This window comes from Chiloscyllium plagiosum, unplaced genomic scaffold (genome assembly GCF_037043375.1).
Source record: "Chiloscyllium plagiosum isolate Xiang-an unplaced genomic scaffold, Cpla_swu_hap1 HiC_scaffold_21, whole genome shotgun sequence".
NCBI lineage: Eukaryota > Metazoa > Chordata > Chondrichthyes > Orectolobiformes > Hemiscylliidae > Chiloscyllium > Chiloscyllium plagiosum.
The window spans coordinates 55,253,248-55,279,109 of NW_028270159.1; the positions used below are offsets into that span (position 1 = coordinate 55,253,248).

General features: G+C 42.6%; 1 protein-coding gene across 2 annotated transcripts in view; it reads right to left on the bottom strand.

Moving 5' to 3' along the window:
* The window catches only part of LOC122564696 (rab-like protein 6), a 131,650-nt gene that overhangs the window by 92,738 nt on the left and 13,050 nt on the right, over positions 1–25,862 (bottom strand). Inside the window, exons 2-5 of one of the 2 annotated variants that reach the window (XM_087998582.1) lie at positions 24,410–24,544; positions 18,428–18,475; positions 13,058–13,087; positions 3,345–3,397 (exon numbers count right to left, since the gene is read on the bottom strand). In XM_087998582.1, the coding sequence (XP_087854708.1) occupies positions 3,345–3,397; positions 13,058–13,087; positions 18,428–18,475; positions 24,410–24,544 (266 nt within the window). The remainder of the gene's footprint in view (positions 1–3,344; positions 3,398–13,057; positions 13,088–18,427; positions 18,476–24,409; positions 24,545–25,862) is intronic. The other variant, XM_087998583.1, reaches the window with a different exon arrangement.

The following is a 25,862-nucleotide window of genomic DNA, read 5'->3' on the forward strand; positions in this document are numbered from 1 at the left end:
TTTTGTCATCTGCAAATTCTGAAATTATTTACCACACTCTTATGTCTAATCCATTAATACAGAGCAGAAAAAAGTGGTCCAAATAACAACCCCGAGAGAACTTTATACATCACCTCCCAGCCTAAAAAGAATACATTACCTACAACCCTGCTTTCCTTCCAAGTCACTGCTGTCCTTTTTATTCCATGAGTATTAACAAAGAGGTCCTTTGGCCATTGTGACTGCACAGGTCATTAAACATTCATCTATTTTAATGAACTACCTCTTATGCTGTCTGTATCCCTCTTCATACCCACTTTTTTTTTTGAGTCACCTGTAAACTTGGCTAGAGCACATTCACTTTCCGCATCCATGCGAATCATATGTATTGCCAATAATTGTGACCTCTGCACTGATCCCTGTGGACTACCACTGTTACAGATTGCCATAGTGAAAACGCTCCCTTTCTGGGTAACTCTGTCTATGAACTACAAATCCTATATCAAAGGTAAATACTCCCTCGAAAACTATGGGCTCTTATTAAATAGCCTCATGTGCACTACCTTATCCAACACCTTCTGCAAATCTAAATCTATGACATCCATTGCTTCGCCCTTATATACTATGTTTGTTATCTGTTCAAAGAATTCTATTAAATTTGTCAGGCATGGTTTCCCCTTCATGAAGCCAAGTCGACTGTTTTATCATATTACATATTTCGAAATGTTCTGCTATTACATCCTGTTTTAATAGACTAACATTTTCCATTGACAAATGTTTGTAAATAAAGGTGATACATTTCCAGTCCTCTGGGACTTTTCCAGATTCAAAGCATTCTTGGAATATTATAATCAGTACACCACTACTTATTTTAATATCGTACAGATGTACTTTCGGTCCAACTTGTCCATGCCAACTGGATATCCTGAATTAATCTATTCCCACCTGCCAGCACCCGGCCCATAACCCTCCCATGTACCCATGTGTCATGGGTAGCCAGCTCACCATTGGAATCCATATTCTAGTTGTGGTTACACATTGTTGTGACATTGTACAAATAGGTGTTTCAGAATTCATGGAGAAGTGGAGTCCCACACATAGCAACAACTTTTTAAAAACATTTTATTGACTTTTCAACTGTGGAGTAAAATTGGAAAACATTACTTTGAATTAAGAGGACTGTAGAAAGAAAATGACCACTATTTACAAAGAAACGACTCTGGCTGAATTTGCCTGTAGTTTGCAAAGCAAGGACATTGAATGGGTGCAGTATAAATGATATTAATGTGTGTGAATATCAAAGCCAGACAAAACTTGTTCATTTTCGGGAAAACTCTACGCAATGACAACGGTTTGACAATGCCGAGCTTTTTCATTGACAGGAGGAGTGGCTTGGAGACAGAGCAAATGAGAAACAGCTTTTAGATTATGGTGACCAGTTTTTCCATGTAAACAGGAAGGGAGAATCTACCTTCTACGGAGAAAGTATCTAGAGACAGCTCTATCTCTCTCACCAACATCAAATGTACCAGTAAATCCAGCTTTTTTTAAAAATTCATTTCTGGGATGGAGGCATTGCTAGCTGGTCAGTGTGTTGCCCTTGAAGGGACTTTTTAGAGGTTCGTATGTCTGAATGGCTTGCTTGGCCATTTCAGAGGGTAACTGAGAGTTAATCACATTGGAATTAGAAGGAGGCCAGACAAGGCGAGGATGGCAGTTTCCTTGCCTGAAGGATGATGATGAATCAGGTGGGATTTCCTGAAATTGGTTTCAAGGTAGGCAGTCAACACTGAATTCCAGCTTTTTAAAATTCAACTTCCCCTATTTGAGCCCTGGTCCACAGAACATGAGCTGAATTTCTTGATTAATAGTCTAGCAATTGTACCACTATCCCATTGCTCCACACTCTTTATATTAACAATTTCCATCTACCCATTTCCATAAAATTTTTTTTGCATATCCCAACTGAAGGAACAAAAAGAAAACTTTCCAGAGTAGGATAAAGATGATCTGAAATGTCACAAAGCCCTTCTATTCTTATACCCATCCAGATACCTTTCAAATGCTGTAATTATATCAGCCTCCAACACTTCCTCTGGCAGCTCATTCCATACACGTACAACCCTCTGTGAGAAAAAGTTGCCCCTTAGGTCCTTTGTATATCTTTTCTCTCTCACCCTAAACCTATGCCCGCTAGTTCTGGACTCCCCGACCCCAGGGAAAAGACTTTGACTATTTATCTTATCCATGCCCCTCATGATTTCATAAACCTCTATAAAGTCACCCCATAACCTCCGACGCTCCAGGGAAAACATCCCCTGCCTCTTCAGCCTCTTCCTTTTGCTCAAACCCTCCAACCCTGGAAACATCCTTGTAAATCTTTTTTGAACCATTTCAAGTTTCATAACATCCTTCCGCTAGGAGGGAGACCAGAATTGCACGCAATATTCCAACAGTGGCCTAACCAATATCCTGTACAGCCACAACATGACCTCCCAACTCCTGTATTCAAGACTCTGATCAATAAAGGAAAGCATACCAAACATCTTCCTCACTATCCTATCTACCTAACTCTCCACTTTCAAGGAACTACGAGCCTGCACTCCAAGGTCTCTTTGTTCAGTCACACTTCCAGGACCTTACCATTAAGTGTGTAAATCCTGCCCTGATTTGCCTTTGTAAAATGGAACACCTCAATTATCTAAATTAAACTCCATCTGCCACTCGTCAACCCATTGGCCCATCTGATCAAGATCTTGTTGTAGTCCGAGGTTCACTACTTCGCTGTCCACTATTCATCCAATTTTGGTGTCTTCTGCAATCATGCTAACTATACCCTTGTGTAATAATTCAGGAAGCTCAACTGGAAAGGAGCATTGCTTATTGTTGAACACCAAAACAGAGCGACTACTCCTGGCATACATAGACACGTCCCAGCCTAGACAGATAGTTCCTCAGACCCATCCCTGGATCTGCTTTATATATTTTCTAATCAAGCTATTCATGAACGCGATGCGACACAACTGGATTCTATACAATATTCATATTCATTAATAACTAAATAACAACACTTTCTTTAACTTTGGAAGTCAGGAGTACAACTGGATGAAGCATTAGCAATTCTGGGATGTGAAAATGAACAGAGCAACTAATGGCCAGAGTGTGTTAGTACATTTAACATGTTTACATGGGCAGATTCCATTAGAAATTTTGACAAATATGATGATTCTAAGTTAGGTTTAGGAAAAAGGAATGGAAAAATGAACAATGTCTGAAAATACATTGTAAACAGTGCCTGCAATGGACATCCAACACATCAACAACAGGATCATGCAGCTCTCCAGTTTTAAGTTTAACAACTATACCTCTTGTGGGTCATTCTCCAGTTTCAGGCCATCTCCTTTTTTCCGACATTTACCTAAACAAAGGCAACAATTAGTTAATGGTTTACAAGTAGAACTTTTCCTCTCAGAAGCCAAGTATCCCAACAAACTATAAGGGCAAACACCTCATTTCAGTACCAGTGCAACAGTGCAGACAAAAAAAAAAGCAGAGTACTGGAAGCTTTTTGCTCCCAGACAATGGTGAATATGAACCCTCTGCCTGCTTCACCTGGGTCTCATTCATTCTGGTTCACTTTCCTTCCCTTTACATTCTACTATTAAAATAAGATACTTTACTTGTATTACGTATGTCAAAGGTTAGATTACAGGTACAGAGTTAGAAAAGCTCTCTATACTGTCTCTTCAAAATATTGCAAGGACAGGGACAGCATGGGGTAAGATGCAGCCTAAAGCGCTCTCTACACGGTCTCAATAAACACTCCCAGGACAGAGGCAGCACAGTGTTAGCTCACGAGTAAAGCTCAGTTTGCGATGTCCCAGTCAAACACTTGCAGGACAGGCAGAACAGGTTCAATGAAAAGACATTCAATGCAAGCAGGAATTCGTTTCAAAATACACAAACTAATTTAGTCATACACAGTCACTGTAATTCCAAAGTAACATTCCCCACAAGAACAGTGTAACCCCCGGTTCTTCTGTGTTTCCCCCATCATCCTTGATTTCCTCTACTGATCAAGAATCTATCTCAGCCTTCAACATACATAAGGCGCTGCCCAAGAGTTCTCTGGGACAAGGAGTTGCAAAGACACTCCATCTGTGAGAATAAAGTTCTCCTTATCTCAGTCTTCAATTGATGCTCATTGGTCCCAGACCTTCCCAGGAGGGGAACATCCTCTCAGCATTTACATTATCAAGACCCTTAAGAATCCAATCTGTTTCAATGACATCACCTTTCATTATTCTAAACTCCAGTGATCAGAATCCCATGGTGTTCAGCCTTTGCTCACAAAACAATTCCTCCATATGAGAGATCGTTCCAGTGAACCTTTCCTGAACTGTCTCCAATAAAATAATATATTTTCTTAAAGAAGACGACCAAAACTGCTCAGGGTTCTAGACATGGTTACACCAGCACCTTGACCAGTTACAGTAAGGTTTCCACTCTGTTATACTCCAACCCTCTTAAAATAAGAGACAACATTCCATTGGCCTTCTGATTATCTCCTGCACCTGTGTCCAACTTAGAGTTTCATGTACAAGTCACTGTTGAAGCTTTTTGCATTTTTTTCTCTATTTAAATGATACTATTCTTGTTCTCTTCCTTCCAAAATGAACAACTTCACGTTTCCACATTATATTCCATTTACCAACATTTTGCTACTTACTTAACCTATCACTATCTCTCTGGAAATTGTTGCAACTATCTTGCAACCTGCTTTCTTATGTTTTGTGTCACCTGCAAGTTTGACTGCATAACTTTTCCTTTCTTCCCCAAGTCATCAATGTGTATTCTCAACAGTTGCAGTCCCAGCACTGATTCCTGTGGAACCTCACTGGATATTGGTTGCCAACTTTCGATTAGATTACTTAGTGTGGAAACAGGCCCTTTGGCCCAACAAGTCCACACCGACCCTCTGAAGAGCAACCCACCCAGACCCATTCCCCTACACCTAACACTATAGGCAATTTAGCATGGCCAATTCACCTGACCTGCACATCTTTTGGACTGTGGGAGGAAACCGGAGCACCCAGAGGAAACCCATGCAGACATAGGGAGAATGTGCAAACTCTACACAGACAGTTGCCCGAGGTGGGAATTGAACCCAGGTCTCTGGTGTTGTGAGGCAGCAGTGCTAACTGCTGAGCCACTGTGTCACGCAAAAAATTCTGTGTCTGATGATTAGATTAGATTACCTACAGTGTGGAAACAGGCCCTTCGGCCCAACAAGTCCACACCGACCCTCTGAAGAGCAACCCACCCAGACCCATTCCCCTACACCTAACCCTACGGGCAATTTAGCACGGCCAATTCACCTGACCTGCACAGCTTTGTGACTGTGGGAGGAAGCTGGTGCACCTGGAGGAAACCCATGCAGACACAGGGAGACTTCACACAGACAGTCTCGCCTGCGGCAGGAATTGAACCGAGGCCCCTTGGGCTGAGAGGCAGCAGTGCTAACCACTGAGCCACCGTGCCGTCTTCAACTTGAAAAAGAACTCCTTATTCTGTTCCCTGCCCATGAGCAAATTCTCCATTTGTACCAATTCCAACACCACCAACTCCTATGATTTAACCTTTTGAGAGATACTTTGTCATAGAGTCAGAGATGTACAGCACAGAAACAGACCCTTTGGTCCAACCCGTCCATGCCAACCAGATATCCCAATCCAATCTAGTCCCACCTGCCAGCACCCGGCCCATATCCCTCCAAACCCTTCCTATTCATATACCCATCCAAATGCCTCATAAATGTTGCAATTGTACCAGCCTCCACCACTTCCCGTGGCAGCTCATTCCATACACGTACCACCCTCTGCGTGAAAAGGTTGCCCCCGAGGTCACTTTTATTTCTTTCCCCTCTCACCCTAAACCTATGCCCTCTAGTTCTAGACTCATCAACCCCATGGAAAGGACTTTGCCTATTTATCCTATCGATGCCCCTCATGATTTTGTAAACCTCTATAAAGGTCACCCCTCTGCCTCCGACGCTCCAGGGAAAACAGCCCCAGCCTGTTCAGCCTCTCCCTGTGGCTCAAATCCTCCAACCCTGGCAACATTCTTGTAAATCTTTTCTGAACCCTTTCAAGCTTTACAGCATCCTTCTGACAGGAAGGAGACCAGAATTACACACAATATTCTGAAAGTGACCGAACCAATGTCCTGTACAGCCGCAACATGATCTCCCAACTCCTGTACTCAATACTCTGACCAACAAAAGGGAAGCATACCAAACGCCTTCTTCACTATCCTATCTACCCGAGACTCCACTTTATGCTATGAACCTGCAGTTCAAGGTCTCTTTGTTCAGCAACACTTCCCAGGTCCTTACCAATAAATGTATAAGTCCTGCAAAGATTTACTTTCCCAAAAGGCAGCACCTCACATTCTGGAAGTTGACAAATTCAACTGGGTCAACACAACGATCATAGGACAAGCTAAATATAGGACAGCCAGAGAATTCTAGCAACATGGCACTCAGCCACAGACTCCATCAACAAGCACACTGACCTCGACCCAATACACCGGCCACCACAGTGAACAATCAGAACCGGCAACCAGAAGCAGCAGAAACAGAACCAAGTGGATTGCAGAAGACACAGTACAGCAGCGCTCCACAGGAGGCTACAAAGCACTGATTACATCACCTAGACAGGAGACAAAATATCTGCAAATCAACTTCCCAGCTTGAACATAGCCACAACTACGACATCACAAGGAAGAGAATCACCAGGGAGATAGAAGGGGAAATGTGTGTATGAAGCCAAAGAAAGTTGGCAGAGTGTTAAAATAATACTTCACAACTGTCTTCATTCAGGAGGAAGGTGCAGATGCAGAATTCAGGAAGATGGACTGGGAAGCTCTTGAGCAGATCTCTATTTAGAGAAGCAAAGTTTTGTCAGATGAGGTCACGTCTAAGAAATTCGGTGGAATGTTTCAAAATGGTGACCAGGTGTGTGGTTGAAGGCATATGGCAGTCAGTATAGTTAACATGAATTTCCGCAAGGCTTTCAATAAAGTCCCACATGGAAAATGATAAAGAAAGTAAAAGCACATGGGACCCAGGGTAACTTGGTAAGACGTAGCCAACATTGGCTTAAAGGCAGGAGACAGACAGAGGGTGGTGGTAGAAGGCTGTTTGTGTGACTGGAACCCAGTGTGCAGTGGTGTACTACAGGGATTAGTGTTGGGTTCCTTATGGTTTAAGATTTTCATACATGTAGATGAGAACATCAGGAGGATGAAGAATGAAAATCAAGTTTGTGCATGATTAGCCAGGTGGTTGACACTGAGGAAGGAGGTCTTAGGTTACTGGAGACTGTAAACAGATTGATCAGATGGATGATCAGTGCCATATGGAATTTAAGTATGATAAATGGGAGGTGATATGTTGACAGAAAGAACAAGACAAGGGAGTGCTCAATGAATGGCAGGACACTAGGTAACTCAGAGAAAGAGGGATTTTTGGGTGCTTGTCCACAGACCCGAGGTAGCAGGATGGACGCTTGCCTATATCATAGATTACAAGATCAGGGAGCTGTATAGAACTTTGGTTAGGCCACAGCTGGAGTAGTGTGTGTTATTCTGGCCACCACATTACAGGAAGGATATGGCTGCACTGAAGGAGGTGCAGAAAGAAATCACCAAGATACTACCTGGGATGGAGCATTTCAGTGATGAAGAGAGGCTGAATAAGCCTGGGTTTTCTTCTTTGGAGCAGAGAGATTGAAGGAGAATCTAGAGATGTATAAGATTATGAGGGGCACAGACAGGATGGATAAAAAGCAGCAGTCATCCTCAGTTGAATGGCCAAGAACAAGGAGGTGTGATTTTACAGGAAAAGACAAGTTTCAGAGGGGATGTGAGGTAATCTTTTCTCACAGAGGGTGGGGAGGGTCTTGAATACTCAGCTTTGGAGGGTAGTTGAGGTGAGAAACCTCACAACCTTTTAAAAAAGCATTTGGATGAAGGCTATGGGCCTACTGCGGGAAAGTGGGACTGGCGTAAGTAGAAGTGTATTTTTGGCAGCACAGACTAAGGGCTAAAGGATCTTTCCTATACTGTATGATTCTATGACTAGATGGTCTTTGACTGTAAATATTTCACAGGGCACTTTCTGCAAAAAAAACTCTTACTTGAATATAGTTATAGAATCACCGACTTACATCTGTGACAACAGACAGTGGTCAGACTTACATCGAATTTCACAGTGAAACATGTCCTGAGGCCCACAATGGAATGTCAGCTGAGTAGGGCTTGAACTCAATGTTCTGACTCAGATGTGAGTGGGCTACCCAAGATTTTTGGGTACATCAAACAGAAGGTAAGGACTGTAAATGGTGAACATGGCTATTGAAAGGTATTTTGTCTTCTAATTTTCAAAAGGAAATTCAATTTAACCATAATTGGAAACAAAAATGTCAAATAGTCAAACCAAGCAGCATTTACAGAGACAGAAATCATAGTTAACGTCGCAAGCCCATGACAAATCATTTGAACTATGACTGCTTCGGGACTTGGTTACCTGCTGGCAGCAGCATTGTGAAAGACAGCCTGACATACTGAACTGATTGATGACATTTGCAGAATCAAACCCTTGATGACTAGGAGCCAATATCTGGATGAGTTTCAAAGAAAGAAAAATGTGAAGGATGGTATTTTGTAAATTCACCCAGAATATTTACATTCCAACTATCAGTGGTTTTGATATGTTAGAGGAGAAAGTGAGGTCTGCAGATGCTGGAGATCAAAGTTGAAACTTTATTGCTGGAACAGCACAGCAGGTCAGGCAGCATCCAGGGAACAGGAGATTCGACGTTTCGGGCACTGGCCCTTCTTCAGGAATGAGCAGAGAGTGTTCAGCAGGAGAAGATAAAAGGTAGGGAGGAGGGACTTGGAGGAGGGGAGTTGGAAATGTGATAGGTGGAAAGAGGTCAAGGTGAGGGTGATAGGTCGGAGTAGGATGGAGGCGGAGAGGTCAAGAAGAAGACTGCAGGTCAGGAAGGCGGTGCCGGGCTGGAAGGATCCGGCTGAGACATGTTACAATATCATGAGTTCAGGAGCAATGTAACATCTGTGAGATCGGTTAAGCTGTGGAAAAGAGAACGATCAGAACAAAACAACTGACTAAGGAGACAAGTGAAAGAGGAGACAGAAACAGGAAATGCCATAAAGTCTGGAAGAGTTTACTCAGGATGTTAAAAAACCATTGTGCAGCTGTTGCTAATATTTATTTTGATAGAGTTGCACGCCTCCCTGCCTAGAAGGTGGACACTATATGCAAATACAACCATTAGAATGTCTTAGGTTCCTGTTCCACACTCCATTCCCAATCACTTCTTGGTGAACAGTTTGTGAAAAAGCCAGTCTGTTTGCTACCACATTGCCAAATTTGACCCAGAGATAAGCATGCGACTTCATTCATGTTTACACTAAGACCACCAATTCCCATTTGCATCATCTAACACTCCTTAGCCTCCGGTCACTAGCTGCTGAAACACTCATTTCGTTCTTTATCACCTGTAGATTTGACTTTTCAAATGCTGTCCTCACTGGTCTGCCACGTAATCTGGAAGTCATCCAAAACCCTGATGCCCATGACTCACTCCAAGTCTTATTCATCAAATACCTGTCCTTTGCTGACTTACAATATTTATCAGGCCAAATTCTCATTTCTCTTTCCAAATACCTCATGGCTCAAGAGCATTAGAAAACGGCAGGAGAATGGAGAATTGAGACCATCGAGCCTAATCCACCAGTCAATAAGGAAAAATTGCTAAAGTCCCAGTGGATCATAGAGACGATGGTAGAGGTTTAACTCTGTCCCCACACCTCAAGGTGAGGGGAGAGGTTGTGAAGGAGAGTGCTTCATGGTAAACTCAGCTGAAGCAGACCCCACCCTGTTAGTGCCACTTTGCACCGTAAACCAGTCGCTCAGCTCAAAGGCCCCACACCACTCAATATGATCATGGCCTTTCTTGGGTTTCAACTTCACGTCCTTGCCTGCTCCCCACATTCCTTCATTGCCTGAGACACCAAATTTCTGTCTACCCCAGTGTTAAATACATTAAATGTGGAGCATCCACTAATTTCTAGGGTGGAGGCTTACAAAGATTCACAATTATTTACTTGGCCTTAACATCCCCACCTCTGTGATCGCAACCAGTTGCATTAGCCTACAAGATTTCTGCATCCCTCTTATTCTGGTTCTATAACCATTCCTGGTTTAATCACTCCACAACTGGTAGCCCTGTCCTCAGGTGTTTTGGCCCTAAACTCAGAAATCCTTGAACATCTTCTCTCATTTTCCTCCTTGAAGACAACACTTCAAAGCCGTCACATTGAGCATGCTTAGAATTATACAGTACGTAAACAAACCATTTGGTCTAATTCATCCATGCTTACCAAGTTTCCTACACTAAACTGTGCGTTTGACCCATATCACCCAATCTTTCCTATTCATGTACCAGTCAAAATGCCTGTTAAACGTGTAACTGCACCTGCATCTACCATTTACTCTGGCAGTTCATTCCACATATGAATCACCCTCTGTGCAAAAGGGGCTCCCCTCAGGTCCCTTTTAAATCTTTCTCCTCTCACCTTAGAAATATGCCCCCCAGTTTTGAATTCCCCCACCCAAGGAAGACCTTTGTTATTCACCTTACCTATCCACCTCTTGATTTTATAAACCTCTAAGGTCACCCCTCAATCTGCGATGCTCCAGTGACAAAATTCCCAGCCTTTCCATGTAACTCAAACCCTCCGGTCCCATTGACATCCTGGTAAACCTTTTCTGAACCCTCTCCAATTTGATAAAATCCTTCCTATATCAGGATGACCAGGTCTGTACACAGTACTCCAGAAGAGGCCTCACCAACGACCTGTACAACCTCAACATGACACCTCAATGTTTATTACCAATGGTCTGAGCAATGAAGGCAAGCCTTTTTAACCATGTAAATGTGATGCAACTTTCAAAAAACTACCCACCTGAACGCTTAGGTCTCTGTTTGACAGCACCACTTTACAGCCCTACTATTAGCCTTGCCCTTGTTCACTTTATCAAAATGCAATACCTCAAATTTATTCAAATTAACTTCCATCAACCACTCCTTAGCCCATGGACCCAACTGATCTCGATGTGTTTATAATCTTAGATAACCACCTTCACTGTTGACTACACCATCCATTTTGGTGTCATCCATTATCTTACTAAACATGTCTGCTAAATTCGCATCCAAATCATTACACCGCTGGTCACAAGTCTCAGTCTGAAAAACAACTCTCCACCACCACCTTCTGTCTCCTACCATCAAACCAATTTTGCATCCAATTGATAAGCTCTCCCTGAATCCTATTTGATCTAAGTTTACCATCAGTCTACCGTGCAGAATATTGTCAAAGGCTTCAGTAAAATCCTCTGATGATGTGAAGTCATAAATCTTGTGTGTCTTAGTGCCTTATGTGTTGATACTACAACAAAGCACGTTTCTTTGTTTCCTTTATTCATTCACGGGATGAGGGCTTTGCTGGCTAGGCAGCATTTATTTACCACGCTGATTGCTCAGGGGGCAGTTAAGAGTCAACCGCATTGCTGTAGGCCAGACCAAGTAAGATTGGCAGTTTCCTTCCCTAAGGGACATTAGTGAACCAGATCAGTTTTCTGACAATTGACAATGGATTCATGGATTCTTAATTCCATGTTGTGGAGGTGCCTGTGTTGGATTGGGGTGGACAAAGTTAAAAATCTCACAACACCAGGTTATCGTCCAACAGGTTTATTTGGAAGTAGCAGCTTTTGGAATGCTGCTCTTTCATCAGGTAGCTGTGCAGCAGGATCATAAAACCCAGAATTTATAGCAAAAGATCAGTGTCATGCAACTGATACAATATATTGAACAAACCTGAATTGCTGTTAAGTATTTCATCTTTTAGAATGGGTTGTAGGTTTCACTTCTTTAATATGCAAATCCCAGAACTTCTTTCAAATCACATTCTTGAGCTAACTTTAGGTTTTCTAAAAAGGGTGACATCTCAGCTCAGGCCATATATTAAAGGTGTGAGATTTGCATTTGCAGCATTGTAATTGTAAATACATTCTATTTTGTTCAAAAAGCGCACAATCTGTAGGCAGTCAATGTAACACCTTATAAATTCCTACTTCGGAAACAGAACCAGACTGATTCAAGATTGGGATACAGACGGGCTCTAACCTCACACTTTTAATGCATTGTCTGAGCTGAGATGTCACTTTTTTTTTTCACAAAATCTTTAATTAGCTTAAGAATCTGCTTTGAAAACAGTTCTGGGATTTACATATTAATGAACCAAAACCTACAACCAATTCTAAAGGATGAAAGACTTAACAACAATCTAGGTTTGTTCAGTATATTATATCAGTTGCATGACACTGATCTTTTGCTATAAATTCTATTTTATGATCCTGCTCCACAGCTACCTGGTGAAGGAGCAGTGTTCTAAAAGCTAGTACTTCCAAATAAACCTGTTGGACTATAAACTGGTGTTGTGTGGTTTTTAACTTCTTAATTCCACATATTTATTGAATTCAAATTCCACCATCTGGCATGGTGCGATTCGAAGCCAGGTCCCCAAAAGATCTCTGGATTAACAGTCCAGTGATAATACCACAAGGCCATCGCCTCCCTACTGGTCTCTACTTTGGTTACTTCGAGGCTTCCCTCCCTCTGCCAACATACTTTCATTTCCAGCACATCGGAAACTGGAAATCTTGCGAGACAGAACACCAGTGGGAGGCAGTGCCTCCCAGAGCTTCCTCCCCACCTGCCTCGCAAAAGACAGTGCCTACTGGAGAGGAGAAATCGAAAACTTTAAAAGGTCCACAATCGAGGTTCATTATTTAGTACAATACCATTCACATTAGCCAGCAAAAGCAGACAATGGTTAATTTCACCAAGTGCCCTATCTCACTTGCAAACACAAGGAAGCACACACCCATTTACCAAGCAGAAATTGTTCCAGGCAGGTCAGCTCTCACCTAATGTGCCAGGGAGGAGAACTGTCTGACCTGAAGAGAACCAAGAGTAGAAAATAATGAAAAATGAACCAAGTACTGAGAAAAGATGACAAAATTATATACAGATAAATATGGTGAACCCCCATCATGTAACAGATAACGCAAATTTAACATCTCATCTCAAGATGCTTTATCCTTAGTGACTAATGGGATGTCAGAGAAAATTAGAAAATATTAAAGTTAAAGATTCTATATCAGAATGTGAAAGAATTCATGACAAACTAAGAAACGAATAGCAGAGATTTATATTAATAGATACCATATAATAGTAATTTCGGGTCCATAATTTTACAAAGACTAAAGTTGGAAACTAAACAATGTAGGGCATACAGTGGGAATGACAGAGAATGGGGTCCAAGAACTGAAACTATGTCATAGCTGAACAACGTTAATAAACAATATTCTCTATTTAAGTCTTCATTTAGACAGTTTTAAAAAAAGATTTCTCGCTCTGACAGCCATGAAACACTACACTATGTGCACATTAACAGTGTTTTCAAACACATCAGAATGGATTTCCACTGTGTAACTCTTACAGGAGATATGACAAACGTATAAGGCAAAGGCATAGCCCAGGTGACCCAGGATTGGGTAAAAACAACAGAAAGAGTAGCTTAGCTCAAGAATTCAAAATGTTGAATCAATTTGGGTGGAGCAGAAATACAGTAAGGGCAGAAGTGTCTCTCTGGAGTTGTCTGGTGTCCTCTACAGCAGAGTATAAATCAGGAAATAAATACCAAACATTATCATGGCAGACTTTAATCCTCATTCAAACTCAGCAAATGGCAGTAGCAGTTCAGGGACCAAGCCCAAGAAAATAGGCAAGATAGTTTCCCGATTAGAATGTTGAGTTTCCAACCTTGAGAATATGCTATTTTGAATTGGGGGTTATCCATTGGGTTATTTGATAATGTTACAGTGAAGTTTCCTCTTGGAAAGACTGACTATATTTTTCATACCAGTTTTGATTAGGAAACTGCATTAAAAGATAGGTATGCAGACAAGTTACAAAGCATTTAAATAACAATGGCATTATTAATAATCAGGATTCGTTAGCTGGACAGTTGGTTTGCGATGCAGAATAACACCAACATAAGCTCATTCTAGCATCAACTGAAACTACCATGAAGGACTCTCCTTTTCAACCTCTCCCCTCACCTGAGGTGTGGTGACTCTCAGATTAAACCATCAGCCATCTAACAAGAAAGCAGCCCCATGGTCAGGTAAGACTATGGTGACTGTACCATACCTTACACGATTTACAATGCACATTCCTTTAAGGCACAGAAATTCCACAGAAAATGTAAACTGATTCTTGCCAATTGGGGAAGTTAAAAGACAGCATTAGGTTAAGGGAAGCTTATTTCATTAAAACATAGCAAGCCTCCTGAGCACTTAGTTTGGCAGGGATATCGGAGACCAAGTGGGACCAAGGAACAGCTCATAGCTGTATGTTAATCAGGGGTTGACCTGGTGAGATCTGGGCATATGAAGAAAACAAGAAATCATACATTGGAATTTTGAGGCGAGTGTGTTGGAATAAAACTATGACCAGAAAAGTACTTGCCTGAACTCAGTCTAAGCAACCTTTAACCACTGGTGTCTATCAAGCCTGAGGAATGGGAGGATTGTAGAATTCAAGAAAACAGAAATTGATCAGGTCACAGCAACTGTCTCTGCGGAGTTTGCACATTCTCCCAGTGTCTGCATGGGTTTCCTCTAGATGTTCCAATTTCCTCCCACAGTCCCTAAAGATGTGCAGGTTTATAGATTAGCCATAAGAAATGCAGGGTTACAGAGTTGGGTAAGGGGGGTAGTCTGGATGTGAAGCTCTTCAGAGGGTTGGTGTGGACTTGATGGACCAAATGGCTTGCTTCCATGATGAGCAAGAACGTAACATGCTGTAAACAGCAAAGGGTTAGCAAGATAAAGGTGATAGGCAAGATTGTAAAAGGTATCAAACTCTGCATTTGCCTTCACAAACAAAACGCCACAAAACTTTATGGGGAACCTTAGGCCAAGCAAGAAAAGAATAAAATTGAAGCAATCCTAGAGAAGTTAATGACAGTAAGTGACCACAAATCCCCTCAACTAGCATCTTGGCTTCAGTCTTCTGGAATTCCTGACATTCCAGGACAGCTCTGGCAAGCAGCTCAAAATCCATTTCTATCAAATAATATTGAGACAGTACATTTACTTAGCAAGCAGAATTTAGTGAGTGGGAAAGTGTGCCATCTTGGGGCAGCACGGTAGCTCAGTGGTTAGCACTGCTGCCTCACAGTGCCAGGGACCCGGGTTCAATTCCAGCCTCGGGTGACACTGTGTGGAGTTTGCACATTCTCCCCGTGTCTGTGTGGGTTTCCTCTGGGTGCTCCAGTTTCCCCTCACAGTCCAAAGATGTGCAGGGTGGGTGAATTGGCCTGGCTAAATTGCCCGTAGTATTAGGTGCATTAGTCAGAAGGAAATATGGGTCTGGGCGGGTTACTCTTCAGGGGGTCAGTGTGGACTTGTTGGGCCGAAGGGCCTGTAGGAGAATCTGATCTTGATCTGCCCTAATTTCAGTAAAACATGTGAAAAGGCTCCCCCCGGTAGGCTATTGCAGAAAATGCAGAGGCATGGGATTGAGGGTGATTTAGCAGTTTGGATCAGAAATTAGCTAGCTGTAAGAAGACAGAGGGTGGTGGGTGATGGGAAACGTTCATCCTGGATTTCAGTTACTAATGGTGTACCGCAAGGATCTGTTTTGGGTTCACTGCTGGTTGTCATTTTTATAAATGACCTGGATGAAGGTAGAGAAGGATAGTTTAGTAAATTTGTGGATGGCACTAAAATCGGTGGAGTTGTGGATAGTGCGGATGGATGTTGCAGGTTACAGAGAGATATAGATAAGCTGGGCTGAGAGGTGGCAAATGGAGTTTAATGCAGAAAAGAGTGAGGTGATCACTTTGGAAGGAGTAACAGGAATACAGAGTACTGGGCTAATGGTAAGATTCGTGGTAGTGTGGATATGCATAGATCCTTGAAAGTAGCCACCCAAGTTGATAGGGTTGTTAAGAATGCATACAGTGTGTTAGCTTTTATTGGAAGAGAGATTGAGTTTCAGAACCATGAGGTCATGCTGCAGCTGTACAAAACTCTGGTGCAGCCACACTTGGAGTATTGCGTGCAGTTCTGGTCACTGCATTATAGGAAGGATGTGGAAACTTTGGAAGGGGTTCAGAGGAGATTTACTAGGACATTCTTATGAGGAAAGGCCGAGGGACTTGAGACAGTTTTCGTTAGAGAGTAGGAAGTTAAGAGGTGACTTAATAGAAGCATACAAGATGATCAGAGGATTAGATAGGGTGGGACGGTGAGGTGTGGTGATGCCTGGCACAAGGGGACATATCTTTTAAAAAAAAGGGGCAATCGATGTAGGACAGATCTCAGAGGTAGGTTCTTTACTCAGTAGTAAGGGCGTGAAATGACCGGCCTGCAACAGGAGCAGACTCGCCAACAATAAGGGCATTTTAATGGTCATTATATAGACATTTGGATAATAATGGAATAGTGTATGTTAGATGGGCTCCAGATTGGTTTCACAGGCCAGCCCAACATCGAGGGCCAAAGGAGCTGTAATGTTCCAAGAGAAAGGGAGCAAGGCCAAGTAAGAGCTGAGATTTGATGTCTAGTGGCGTTTACTTGGTAAGCAGGTAAATTATTGGTTGGTAGTTTTATAACTCTCCCTGAGGCAGCAGTTTAAACAAGTACTCAGGAGATAAATGCAGCATAATTAAACAACTTAATATGACTACACAATCATTGCATATGGTTTCTAAAGTTAAAACCCTAAACAATTAAGTGAAATTTGACATTGATAGCAGGGCAGGAGATATGTTGCAGCCATTGCATATGGGAGCTGGTGAACACACACCCTGGCAACCATAGCTGCACTAAACCTCTACAACGTGAGGAACCACAGCTCTGTTGGCAGGTTGCAGTCCAAACTTTGGGCACTACAACACATCAGGGCAAATCCGACCCAGTCAATTACTGTCCCAATCTACTCTCAATCATCAGCAAAGTGATGGAGGTGAGGGTGGTGTGGAAGGATCAACTAATTGTGCCACCAAACAGCACCTGCTCAACAATAACCTGCTCATTTTTTAAAAAAAATTATTTTATGGGATGTGGGTGCCACTGGCTGGGCTAGAATTATTTTTTTTTGCCTAGCCCTAGCCGACCTTGAGAAGGTGATGGTGAGCTGCCTCCCTGACCCACGTGCTGTGGGCAGACATCGAATGCCATTACTGAGGGAATTCCAGGGAATTGATACTTGGTTTGGATTTCACAAAAGGTCAAGCTATTGACTTCTCGCTCATCACCACCACCTTCCTTCCAGCCAGTGATGCCCATGTCCTACAGGAGAATTTTAAACAGTTACAACTTTGGTCCAAACATGGCCAAAACAGCTGTATTCCAGAAGTGATGTGACACCAAAGTTGTATTTGACTGAGTGTGGCATCAAGGAGTCCTAAAGAATCTTGTGCCAATGGGAATCAGTAGGAAAACTCAGCACTGCTTGAAACTATACTTAGCACAGCCATAGATGGTTGTGGATGCTGGAAGTAGGTCATCTCACCTCCATGACATCACCGCAGGAGAGCTTCAGGGGAGTGTCCAAGGCTCAAACATCCTCAACCGCTTCAATGACCTTCCCGCCACCATAAGGTCAGAAAGGTCCATCAAAATCACCAAAAGGTCACGAGCAGATTTAACAGAGGTACTCAAAACCATGAAGGGTTTTGATAATGAAGAAAGAATGACAGTTGATTAATGAAAGACCCAGATTGAAGTAAATTGGATAAAGAAAGAGAGGGCATGATGAGTAGTATTTTTAGATGGCAAATTCCTTTGATATGGAACAGACAACCTGGAAGAATGATGAAATTATGCAATAACAACTGCAAAAGGGAACGGAATACGCAGGGATATGGGGAAAGAGCAGCCGTGGGAGAAATTAAATAGTAAAGCTTGCACAGACACGATGAGCCAAAGAACCTCCTTTGTGCTACAATAGTCTACATTTCATCGTGGTCATGAACATAATCAATCCACACAACACTGTACAAACAAGATTTTACCACAGGAATTGTCAAGTTGAGATACAGAGGAGGACTGGACATGAAACTAGAAGGCAGAAGGAATTAAATAAACAACTCAACAGAGGTTCACTGTGACATTCTGCTCTATCCTAATAACCTCGAAAGGATAATTACACAGATCAAAAATCTATATATGGAAATAAACTAAATAGATCTTCAACAGTTTAGAGTTGAGAATACGACTTACCTTTATCCACTATATCCCACACCTCCACCTTCACAATGTCATCAGTTGCTGCAATATAAGACAACATTAAATGATTTGCAAATGACAAATTTCAGCTCCTTTAAAGTTGCTTGAAACAGCAGGCTGAGGGTCAGAGGAGAAATTTAAACCAACTGGAACAACAGTTGTTTAAACCATGAATCAGAGACCCAATGCCTGCAATTTCTGTGCACAGTCAGGACACTTCGGTATCTAAGATCAACTGTGAAACAAGTGTCTTCAGCTGCTTGAGCTCCATGAGAGGATGCAGAATATTCTGAAAGGGGCAGTGAGCAAATTTCATGGTAAGTCAGTGTCAGTGACATAAAACAGGCAGGTATGGAGATGCTAGGTGCAGTTATTCAGGAACTAGGGAGGTGGTCAAAGAGTGGGACCCTATAGATACCAATCTCTGGATTGCTCCCAGTGTCTCTCACTACCCAGGGTAGAAATCAGTTGTAGCTTGAAGCTTTATACAGGAGGGAGACATTCAGGTGTTTAAACATTGGGACAGGAGACTCCTACTTAAAACGGATGAGTTGTATGTCAACAAGATTGGGATTAAAGTGGGTGCATCTCAAAGACGGGTTCAGAGCCCACCGTTTTTTTCTTAAAAAATAGCCTGTAGCTACAGTAGCAATCAAGCCTCAAAGAAGATTAACCCACATCCACCAAAAGTGCTGGCAAACAGGATGAGGTCAGATTGGGAAATCTGGTCAGTGCAGACGGGTTGAACTGAAGGGCCTGTTTCTGTGCTGTATAACTGACTCTATGACACACAGACAATGTTGACTATTCAAGGTCTTTGCAGCTACTGGAATTCAATCTTAGTGCCACAACCACCATTGCTGCCTTGGAGTTCAGATCCCCACTGAGGATCAGGACGAACAGTGCAGGAGCTCCTGGTCTAGATTAGATTAGCAGTGAATCGGGCATTGGCCTACACAAGCAGAAGAAAGGAATAAGGTGCACCAAATGTGTGCATGTTGGATTATGCTAGAAAAGGTCGTAATTTTATTGGTGATTTTGATGGACCTTTCTGACCTTATGGTGGCGGGAAGGTCATTGAAGCTTTATACAGGAGGGAGGCATTCAGGTGTTTGAACATTGGGACAGGAGACTCCTATTTAAAATGGATGAGTTGTACCTCCATATTAGATAGGAACAGATCAAAATAACCCAATGGTTTACAAGGACCGGTATGCTCGCGAGATTGGTCATGCTAAATTGCCCATAGTGTTCAGGGATGTGTAGTTAGGAATATTAGCCACAGAAAATGTAGGGTTACAGGGACTTGTTAGGCCAAATGCCCTGTTTGCACACTGCTGGGATTCTAGGATCTGTAAATGCATAAAGTGTGGTGAGCTCGAACCTGAATACAATGGAATAGAAAAGCATTGCTGAATGGAGAATAGTTAATATTCAAGGATACAAAGTGTTCAAAAAAGAACAGGAAAAAAAAGGGAATTGGTTGGCAGCATGGATTAGGGAAGGTATTATAGTGTTGAAAAGAGACAAGGTCTTGAGGAGTTAAGGACAAAATCCACTTGGTTAGAACAGAGAAATAAAAAGACATACAACTGAGAATATTCTGCAGGCCTCCAAATCAGAGGATAGAGGAGCAATTCAGAGTGGAAACCATGGAAATGTGCAAGAACTACAGAGTGGAGATATCATAGTCTTTAATAACTCAAAACATTGGAACAATGTTAGGTGAAAGGAGGGAAGGGGAGAAATTTCTCAACCGCTTGGGAGCACATTCTAACCAGGATATCCCTGGTCCAAACAGGGAGGTGGTATTGCTGGGTGAGGTATCACAAGGGGACCAAGTATCTGTTCAAGAAAACCTGGTTAAGAAGGCTTATCAAATTGTAAGGTTTAAACAGGCAATGCAGAAAAACAAGGAATAAACCAAGTTAAATGCCTAAACTGGAAGAGGGCAAACAACAACTGGCTGAGAAGGGAGCTGGTGCTCAGTCCTTGGAGGTTTGTGAGGCCAGGGTTGGGAACTGAAGCTCAGGCCCCGGTAGTACAAAGGGTACTGACACACTGGTAACAGAATTGACATTTTTACCCGAAAGCTGAAAAGGCAGCTCTGGTTGTGGGTGTGACTTTAACTAAGTGCTGTGATTTGCTTCTGTTAAATAGGTAGTTCAGAGGACAAACACTGGTAGCGGTGGATGGAATGAACGTGGAATGCTGTACTGCAGTAATCCTGGCACAACAATCAGCACTCATGGCCTCAGCAACTGTGCAGGGCATTGCTCCGGAAACTAACAGTCCAGGTTAATTTTACACACTACTTACTTCCTCTGTGAGCAGGACTGTTCTTCAGATTGGGATGCTGATGCCCCCTCAACCAGTTCAAGGTCCTGATGCAAGAGTGACTGTCCTACCACATTCAACCAACTCAAACTACAGATTAAATACAAGGTCATTTCATTGGGGAGCTCAATGCAACTCAATCCTTGGTTTGGAGGGATATGGGTCGGGTGCTGGCGGGTGGGACTAGATTGGGTTGGGATATCTGGTTGGCATGGACAAGTTGGACCAAAGGGTCTGTTCCCATGCTGTACGTCAATATGACTCTAAGAGGAAGAATAACACTTGGGGAAAAAGTGCTGAGTTTTGAAGCAACCCAGCATTTAACAGATGACATAAGACTGCTGGCACTGATAGTTAGTGAGCTAAGAATGGCATTGGGTTCTGTCAGTTAATTTCCATTAAATGCAATATTGTAATGCTGTCAGCAATTAAACAACAGTAATATCTGGCATTGAAGACTGCTTACTCAAATTATTACTTCCAGGAATTGCATGCCTATACAACATTTAGTTGATCAGTCTTTAAGCAGGAATTGTAAAGTATCTGAACAACACCATTCCAACTGAAATTAACTGTGTTCACATTAGCTTAATGAAAATGAACCATTTTATTAAAAGCAAAGTTGGCAAGGCATAACAGTTAGAATGATATTTCATGACTAATCATTTCCTGTAATTGCATATTTAACAAGAGGTTACATTCCAGGAGCCAAGCATGGGATAACTTGAAAGACTCAGTGAGCTTGTCACGGCTTGTATACCTTTGAGTTCACAAGAATTAGGATCTTTACTCTGTACCTAACTCTGTACTGTATCCACTCTGGGTGAGAGAGCAGTTTAGAATTCAGCAAAGGAGGACAAAGGCACTCATTAAGAAAGAAAAAATACAGTACAAGTGTAAGCCTGTGGGAAATATAAAAACTGACTTTCTATAGGTATGTGAAGAGAAAAGTTGTGAAGACCAAAGTAGGCCCCTTACAGTCAGAAAAAGGGGAATTTATACTGGAGAACAAAGAAATGACAAAGCAATTAAACACACATTTTGGCTGTGTTCACAAAGGAAAACACAAACAACCAACCAAAAATGCTGGGAAAGACAGGATTCAGTAAGTGGGAGGAACTGATATTGCAGAAATTAATGGGATTGAGGGCCAATAAATCTCCAAGGCTTAGCTATCAGATTACTTAAGGAGGTAGCCCTAGAAATAGTGAGTAGTCATCTTCCAAGATTTGATAACACTCTGGAACGTGAGGGGAAACTAACGTAACACTAAAATAAAACAAAAATTGCTGATGCTGAAGATCTGAAAAAGAAAATCAGACATAGCTGGAGAAATGCAGGAGGTCTAGCAACATCTGCAGAGAGAGGCAGAGTTAACTTTCCCAACTCCAGTGACACTTCTTCAGAAGCAGTTCTGAGAAAACGACACCGTGGTTTCTCTCCATAGATGCTGCCAAATTTGCTGAGGTTCTCCAGCAATTTCTGTTTTTGTAACTAACTTAATAGCTCTACTTAAACACCGAGGCAGAGAGGAAACAAGGAATTAAAAGACCACTCAACCCGGCATCAGTAATGGGAAAATGCTGGTGTTGACTGTACAAGGTTTAATTGCAGGATTGGGTACAGCCAGCCTGGACTTAGGAAAGGAAAATCATATTTGACAGATCACATGGAATTCTTCAAGGATGTTGAGTTGTTAAGGGGAAGCCGGTAGATGTGGCTTATTTAGACTTTAAGGCTTTCAACAAATTCCCACATAAGAGATTAATGTACAAAATTAAAGCGCACACAGAGCGCATTTAGATAGGTTGGCAGACAGGAAACGAAAAGTAGCAATACAGTCAAAATCCCTACAGCGTGGGAACAGGTTCTTCGGCCCAACAAGTCCACACTGACCCTCCGAAGAGTAACCCAGCCAGACTCGTTCCCCTACCTCATTATTCTATATTTACCCCTGACTAATGCACCTAACCTACACATTTCTGAACTCTATGGGCAATTTAGCATGGCCAATTCACCTAACCTGCACATCTTTTGGATTGTGGGAGGAAACCGAAGCACCCAGAGGAAACCTACGCAGACACGGGGAGAATGTGCAAACTCCACACAGACACCTGAGGCTAGATTCAAACCCGGGCTCCCGGCACTGAGCGGCAGCAATGCTAACTACTGAGTCACCATGCCGCCCCACAGAACATGAATTGTTTTTTTTCCTGAATAATAGGCAGAGACTTGTAGGGTACCTCGGGGATCAGTGTTAGGACTCTAGAGTTAGGTAAGGAAACTAAATATAGTATCTGCAAATTTGCTAAGTTGAGTGGGAGGGTGAGCTGCAAGGAGGAAGTAGAGAAGCTTCACTGTGATGTGGACAAGCTGAGTGAGTGGGCAAATGCATGGAAGATGTAGTATATTGTGGATAAATGTGAGGTTATCTACTTTGGGAGCAAAAACAGGAAGGTGGTTTATTATATAAACGGCTATAAGTTGAGAGAGGGGAATGTGCACTGAGACCTGGGTGTTTTCGAACAGCAGTCACTGAAGACAAATGATCATGTTGGTCTTCATAGCAACAGGATTCAACACATTTCAGGGATATCTTGCTACAATTATATAGGGTCCTGGTTAGACCACACCTGGGGCAGTGTGTGCAGTTTTGTCTCTCCTTACCCGAAAAAAAGATGTTCTGGTTATGGAGGGAGTACAGCAAAGGTTTATCAGACGGATTCCCGGGATTGTGAGACCATAATGCATGGAGAGAGACTGGATGGCTTAGGAGTATATTCACTGGAGTTTAGAAGAATAAAAAGAGATTTCATAGAAACTTTTAAAATTCTAACAGGACTAGTCAGGATAAGTGCAAGAATGATGTTCCCATTGACAGGGGATTCCAAAACCAGAAGTCACAGTTTAAGAGTATGGGTAGGCCATTTAGGACTGAGACGAGGAGACATTCATTCAGAGTGGCAAGCCTGTGGAATTCTCGGCCACAGAAAGTGGTTGAGGTCTAAACCGTGAATGCTTTCAAGAAGGAGTTAGATATAGTTCTTGGGGCTAAAGGGATCAAAGTGTAGAGGAGAAAGCAGGAACTGGGTACTGAGATGGATAATCAGTCATGAGCATATTGAATGGTGGAACAGGCTTGAAGGGCCGAATGGCCTACTCCTGTTTCCTGAATTTCTAGGTTTGATTGGTTAGCATTGGGGAAGCTTTAATCTGCATCTAACTTCATGCTGTCCCTGTCCTGGGGGAGCGGACATGGAAATTTTCTCTGTGGTTCACACTGATGCACTGCGTTCAGCAACATTCGATCACAGTAAGATGGAGAAGAGACTCTCTCCTGAACATTACACCAATGACACAGATATCAGAAACTGCTGTTTGATCTCCATCTGCACCTGAGAAGGCAGCGTCATCACTGCACATCAGTTTACTCTGCCTCCCTTGCTCCAATTTCACTTCCCTGTGAACACAAGTGATTCAAACCCAGAAATCTCGAAAGATTCAGCTTCCCGTAGCACTGATTGCTCTGAATGTTTCCAACACTGGCATGCAGGGAGAGATTGGATCAGTTAGTATCATATTCACTGAATTTAAGGGGTGGGTTCTTTCGAAACATTAAAATTGTTGCTCGAGACTCACTCTTGTAGCTCCAGTGAATGCAGGTGACCTGGATCTCCTGTGTTGGAATGTACTGCTCCACAAATTTCTTGCCCTGGAGTCTGTGCCAGAGTGTAGTCTTGCCTGTGTTTCTGTCACCTCGTATCAGAATCTTCACTGAAAGTAAAAAAGAAATGCTGCAAGGTATTACAACCATCATCACTCTCGCCTGACTGCAGGCTCATTTCCCACACACTGCTCCATTCAAAAACTCAAAACCATGAGAAAAGAAAACAGAGAGCAGGAGCTTTATCGCTCGGGACCTCAGTGTACATTCCTGGGATCACAGAGTGGGGAAGCTGAAACCTGAGCAAAGAAAAGGCTGGGTGATGGGAACAGAAATGGTGGAAAGGTAGGGGAAAAGAACAGAGGAGTTAAGGAAACTGGAGGCAAGAAACCTAGAAGAAGAAATGGGTCATGTCAGAGAAAGTAGAAAGACACAGTATTGTCAGGGCATATCCAACCATTCTACTCCAGCAGACTCTATCTCAGGCCTCCCTACAACTCCTCACAGCATCCCCTCCCCCCACACACCCAATAACGATACATGCTACATGGTTCAGTGAGGTGTATCACAAGGGAAATAATCCTGGAGTTCATTTATTCACACTCAAGAGGCCAAATAAAAGGTCAACCAACAGCCACTGCACAAAATAGACGATTTTAGAGTAGACAGAAAGGAAGGGAATCTATTTACAACATGTTATAAAATTAGTGGTAATTTCACAAACAATAGGTGTATCCAAGTGGGGTCCAAGTGCAAGTGGCGTTCTGATAAGGTTCAGTTGATTGCTGGCAACTGACAAACTCAGCATTTGTAGTGTTGATCTTAATGTCTTTCAGGAATTGTGTTCAAATGCCAGCCTTTCAGCACTGAGATATGCCAAACGTCCTCTCACAGAAATAACTGTGCAGTGTAGAATGCTGTGATCTAGATGTGATAAGAGAATGCAGGTAAGGGGTCTGCTCTGTGTTGCACTGCGGCTGCCACACACTCCTATACCAGTGCCAGATTCCATTCTGATTGGTTTAAACGGTGACAAAAGGCAGTCAATGTACAATCACTCAGTAAGCACACTTCACCTGACTGCTGAGTGATCATAGTTGTTGCAGAGTGGCACAGCATCCACTCAATGCAGCGCATGGATTCAGCCTCAAAACTGAGGCAAAAAAGCAGAAAATGCAAGTCAAAGAATCAACGCTGCACTCAAGTGACACTCTGTCTTCCTACCAACACTGAAGCCGTGTAACACAGTGAGAAATTTATCCCTCAATTCTGGATCCAAGTGTTAGACAGTAACAGACCTGCCCCTGACCACAAGTATGGCAGTGTTATAGTGACAGACCTGTCCCCACCAGTACTGTACCTGTTATACAGCGACAAGCCTGTCCCTATTGGTATTGTACCCCAGTGTTATACAGTAACACCTGTCCC